The sequence below is a fragment of the Merops nubicus genome, unplaced genomic scaffold, assembly GCF_000691845.1.
Source record: "Merops nubicus isolate BGI_N331 unplaced genomic scaffold, ASM69184v1 scaffold382, whole genome shotgun sequence".
Lineage (NCBI taxonomy): Eukaryota > Metazoa > Chordata > Aves > Coraciiformes > Meropidae > Merops > Merops nubicus.
The window spans coordinates 88,600-94,200 of NW_008594063.1; the positions used below are offsets into that span (position 1 = coordinate 88,600).

General features: G+C 55.0%; 1 protein-coding gene across 1 annotated transcript in view; it reads right to left on the bottom strand.

The window, feature by feature from the left end:
- Positions 1-2,673: 2,673 nt before the first annotated feature.
- SDC3 (syndecan 3) overlaps positions 2,674-5,601 on the bottom strand; it is a 3,290-nt gene continuing 362 nt past the window's right edge. The window contains exons 2-3 of the mRNA XM_008935603.1: positions 3,767-4,040; positions 2,674-2,916 (exon numbers count right to left, since the gene is read on the bottom strand). Of these exons, the coding sequence (XP_008933851.1) occupies positions 2,750-2,916; positions 3,767-4,040 (441 nt within the window). The 3' untranslated portion in view covers positions 2,674-2,749. The remainder of the gene's footprint in view (positions 2,917-3,766; positions 4,041-5,601) is intronic.

Consider the following 5,601-nt stretch of genomic DNA (forward strand, 5'->3'; position numbering starts at 1 on the left):
GATTTAAGTGCCAGGATTACAACTTAACACCAGCTGAGCAAACTGAGGTTAAGCTTGAGTGAATAAAAAAATTGTATTATAGAACTTCAGACTATTAAATGGGGGAAAATAAAAATGGAATGAAGAAGATTAGGGAAGCAGCTAAGAAAATCAGCATTTAAAAGATTAAGCTGGGAGGGATTTTTAATGCAAGCTGAAAGGATTAAGTCCATGTTTTTCCAAAAGATGGAAGCCTTGATACTTGCCATGCCCAATTCATTATATCATGAAGAGGATTGATTTCTGCCACTCTCCAACATCTAGGGCCTTCTGTGAGGTTTCAACAGGACCAAAAATCCCCCAAATCATCATGAGTTGAAACTCTCCCCTCTGAGCAGGTCACAGAAAGTGGCTCTTGGAGCCAGGTTGTCACCAAGACATCTTCAGATGTATGGTCCCAACCTTTGCAGTATCCTCATCCTCTGCAGCTGGGATGGACCCAAAAAATGGACAAACACACACTGTCTGCACGGGCTGCCTTTCAGCATCACCATCCCAGACATCCAACAGGACCTTCTCCAAACTAAAAGGACTAAAATGATGATTTGGAGGCTGAGGTCTCTCCAATGAGGATTGTGGAGCTGGCCTGTGCACAGGGGCTCTGCTCCCTGCCCTGAAGTAAAACCAGGTTGGCATTTTGGGTCCCAGCCACCCCAAGGGAGTGCAGCCCAAACCTCCCATCTCCACAGCCAGGTTGTCCCCACCCAGCCTCTGTAAGCAGTGCAACGAAAATTTACAGGGATTTCATTTCATATATATATATAACTGTGTATGTATGTGAGTGTGTATATATATATATATATATATAAACTATCTGTTTGGCCTCTCAAATTCCTAACACAAAGAAGCACCACCCTCTTGTAGCCTTCCTCAGGGTCCTAAGTCATAGCATCACAGAATCATTTAGGTTGGAAGAGACCTCCAAGATCATCAAGTCCAACCATCAAACCAACACTACTAAGCCCTCTGCAAAAAAATCCCTACACCCCTGAGGGGACAAAGCCTCGCTGTGTCTCTGCAGGTTAATTGGTGATGCAACAGAGTCAAAGCAAATGATTTATATTTGTTTTTTTCCTGTTTATCCTGTTTAAATTGCTCTAAGAGCAAAGCCAAGGTCTCCATGGGACACCATCGAGATCGCAACCATCACGAAAACAAAGCTCCTGCACTGCGTGGCAAACAGCACTTCAGCTAATTAAAAGCCAGCTCATTGGAAATAGCTAATTGACTTTTCCGTGCAGAGGGCTTGTTCCAAACCATTGAGCCTTTCTAGAAGGCACAGTCGGGCTCTGGCTCTGGCCCTGTTGCTCTGCACCTTGGGCAGCCTCAGAGGGGATCCCACCGCGCCTGGGTGATGGTGGCATCCAGGACCTGCTGCCCTCAGGCTGCCCGGTGCCCTGTGGGCTATACTGGAACTGAAGTGACAACAAAAGAAACACAAAGCATCAATTCTGGATCTGGCAAAAGACACGGAGCAGCCAACATGCCCTGGGGTTGGCCAGTGGAAAGCTCTGCCTCATCTTCCTCACCTTCAGGCACGAGCGGCCCTGCAGGGACCCCTGCCTGACCCCGAGGGGACAGAGCACGGACTCTGCTGGACTCTGCTTTGCCTTCCTCTTGTGCCCCTGCACCTCACGCCTTGCAGAGCTTTGGCATCCCCTCTGGAGCCACCAGGGAGAGGATTCAGCTTCTCTGCTTCCAGCTCCTCTCCCTGCCAACTCCCCGCCGAGCGACGTCCCGCTCCGTGTGGAAAGCAGTGCTGTCGGTCGTGCTGCACGAGCTGAGGGTTATTGGGCACAGTGAAAACCCAGCAAAAGCAAAGTCCCTTCTCACCCAAACCCCTCCGTGGGCGGCGAGGTGGCTTTGATAGATTTAAGGTCTCTGGCTGTGCACAGCGAGGCAGTGAAGCGAGGTGGTGGCGGCAGCAGGGGAGCAGCAGGAGAGGCTCCAGCTTCTTGCTGCTCCAAAGGCTCTCCAAAGAGCTGATCTGAAGAGATCATTTCCAGCGTACTGGCCGTGTTTGTATTTTGTTCTTTCTTTTTTTCCCCCCCACTCTGAGAGCAAACCCCGGGGCACCAGGTATTCCAGCTCCTTGTGCTTTTTTCAAGGTTCGAAGCGTATCTGAGAGTCGCAGCCTCTTTCCAGGTAGAAGCAGGGAGCAAGGGAACTCCTGCAAAGCAACCAACCCCGTTCAAAAAAAACCCCAAAAATAAAAATACAACAGAGGGCAAAAAACCTCCCTCCTTTCCAAAGGGAAGAAAACAAGGAAGATAAATCCAAACCAACCCCCCCCTTGTGCCCTAGGGCTGGTAGAAGGTGTCCGGATCCCAGAGTCCGTTGGGTTGGTGGGAAAAGCCCAGTGATCTCCAGCAGCCGTGGGCAGCCCGGCCGCCCTGAGCACGCCCTGGGCACGGGTTCCTTGGCACTGGCTCCGTGCCCGTCCCTCCTGCTGCAGCCAGGTCAGGGGAGTTCACCCAGAGCTCCACCCTGCTCCAGGCACTGGCTTCTCCACCACGCCGAAGATGAGTTTTTTTTTTCTCCTTTAGCTGTTGAAGGTTTTGCTTTTGAAATTCACAGTCTGATCCAAAAATAAAAAAAAAATAAAAGAAAGAAAGAGAGAGAGAGAGAGAAAGAGAGATTGGATGAAGTAGAGGAGGAGGAGGGAGAGTTTGGAGCAGGGAGGGAGCGCGAGGCACGCCGGGCTCTCCTTCTACGCGTAAAACTCCTCCTGCTTGTCGGGCTTCTGGTAGGTCACGTTGGCTTGTTTGGGCTCCTCCAGTGTGTAACTGCCCTCGTCCTTCTTCTTCATCCGGTAGATGAGGAGCATGACCAGGAAGGCAGCAAAGAGAGCTCCCACCACGCCGCCCACGATCACCGCTGCAACAGAGAGATGCGCGGCCGTCAGTGCTGCCCTGGCCCTCAAACAAACCCTCCTGGGGCATCCCCTTGGATTCCACCTCGGGTTTGTCCTTGGCCAGTTTGCAAGCAACGTTCCTCCTGGAATCTGTGCTTCAAAAAGCTGAAAAGGAAGGTGCTGGGCGAACACAACCGCGTGGTTCAAGGAGCTTCGCCAAGCTCCCCAGCGCGGCGATGCTGAAGGGTTGGTAGGACCTGAAGGTATCTACTCTACACCTGCATGGTGGTGATGGACAAGGCAGCTCATGCACAGAGAAGTCCCCACACAGGCTGCAGCCTCATGGAAGGACAGCACAGAAAGTCCCCCAAAGAGCTGCTCATTTGGGTGCCCTCCGGCATCCAGCACGCTCAGCTGGAGACCACCAGAACAACAGCTGCTCTGCCATGCCATGGCCTCCAGCTCCCTTTGGCTGGTGGTGGGACACCGACACCTCTGCCCCATCTCTGATGTCCCTCTGGCTGGGACAGGTGGCCCTCCCAGGGCCGCTCTCTCCTCCCCTGCACTCAGAGTTGGGTGGGTGGTGTTCAGCCAGCACCGTCGCACATCTTCCCACTAACACCCTGATTCTTTCCTGGAAACCCACCTTAGCAAAAGCAAACTGTGCACAGCTCTCCTGGCAAAGACACCAAGACCCCTGGGAACCATCCAGCACGGGTCCTGAACCTACTTTTGTAGCTGAGCATGGGTTATCCCAGGCTCAACGCTACCAAAGACCTACCACACACCACCCCTTCTCCTGGGGCAGGGCCAGCCCAGCTGCCTGTCCCCCCACCCCAGAGACACCACCATTTCCCCAGACCCCAGCCTCACCTATCAACACTTCTTTCCTCTCCAGGATGTTTTTCTGGGGGAGCTGGGCGGCCGAGTTCCCGGAGTCTATCGTGTTGTCGATGAGCCCCGGCTCCGCGTTCCTGCCCAGCCCGGGGGGGGGTGCTGGGGTCACCACGGCCATCACCTCGTTCCCCAGCTCAGGACGGGTCGTCTCCTCCTCCTCCTCCCGGATCTCAAAGTCCCCGCTGGGGCCGCTGCTCGCCGGGACCTCCAGCTCGTTGTCGAGGACTGTCGTCACCTCCCCTGGCTCCATCTGGGAGAAAGGACAAGGTGGGGCAGGGGACAAGGACCAAAGGGGGGGTCTGGCCCCCAGCAGCCCTGATGTGTCCACAGGAAGGACATCACAGTACTGCTGACAGTACTCTCAGCAGGGAAGGTGGAGGAAGGTGTTGGGGTGTGTCTTCCCTGTGTCACTGAAGTGGGCAATGACATTGCAGCAGGCAACACCACCCCACGTCTTGCTGGTGACCAAAAGGCTGAGGCCACCGTGGCTGAGCTGGACCATTCCTGTCTGTTCCCATCCCAGGTGCCCTCGAGATGCACAACATCTCACCTGTTCCCTCTAGCTTGCCCTAAAGAGCTCCCCACATCCCAGACCCTCAGCTGAGCTCTCTGCCCCCAGCGTAGACTGAAACATCTCACAGATGCCTCCTTGCTAGACATGGAGTGAGGCAACCCATTGTGCTACAGCAATATAGCAAGAGTGAGGGTCAGATGCCACCAGACGAGCCCCAGGGAGGTCCATGCCCTCTCCCTTTCCCCCCTTCAACCTGCTCTTATGGTCACAGCCCTGCAGCACAGGGCAGGAGCAGGAAGATGGGTTCTTCTCACCCAGGACATGGAGCCAGGCCAGCTCCCCAGTGTGGTCCCTGACCAAGCCCCCTTGGCAAGGAGGTGAAGCCAGCCTGGATAGCAAACATGAGCTGGGCTCAAGTTTGAATCATTTTGGTTGTAAGAGACCTCCAAGATCCTTGAGTCCAGCCATTCCCCCAGCACTGCCAGGTCCCCACTGCCCCGTGTCCCTCACACCACATCTCCACGGCTTGGAAACCCCTCCAGGGGTGGGGACTCCACCACTGCCCTGGGCAGCCTGGCACAGCCCTGGGCAACCCTTTCAGGGAAGAAAAGTTGCCTAATACTTCACCTAAACCTCCTCTGGCTCAACTTGAGGCTCCTGTCAGGGAGCTGTGCAGAGCCAGAAGGTCTCCCCTGAGCCTCCTTTGCTCCAGGCTCAGCACCCCCAGCTCCCTCAGCTGCACGGCAGTGTGAGACCACACAAAACTTGTGCTCTTCTGAGACGACCACATCTCACAAGACGGGTGGGTGAGCAGGAGCCCTCTCCATGTCACAGTGCCCCGGGCAGGAGCACATGGCTCACTGCTTCCCACGGCAGGAGTTTTTGTGACAGAGATTAATGGAAGGTCAGCGAGAGCCCAGAGCACTCGACATACATATATGTGCACAGAAAAGAGGGACTAGTTTGGACAAATCACTCCACCTTTCAGTCAGAGTGGTTTTCAAAGGGCCCCTGAGGGGCTCGGGGTGAGAGATGGATCAGCAGATTAGATCCCCTGCCCGGGACACCCGAGGGGCTGGAAATGCACCATCAAGCTGTAATTGCAGAGCGCTGGGGCCGCCCACTGAGAAGCTGCAAGGTGGAAATGCTCCAGTGAGCCCAACCCCCAGCCCAGGGGAAAGCCACCCTGCCCCCGGGGGGGTGGGACCCCCAGCCCTGCTCCCCTCCTGCCTAGGGAAGCTGCTCTGGAGCAGCTGGGCACAGCAGAGCCGGGGGCACAGGGGACATGTGGCATTCC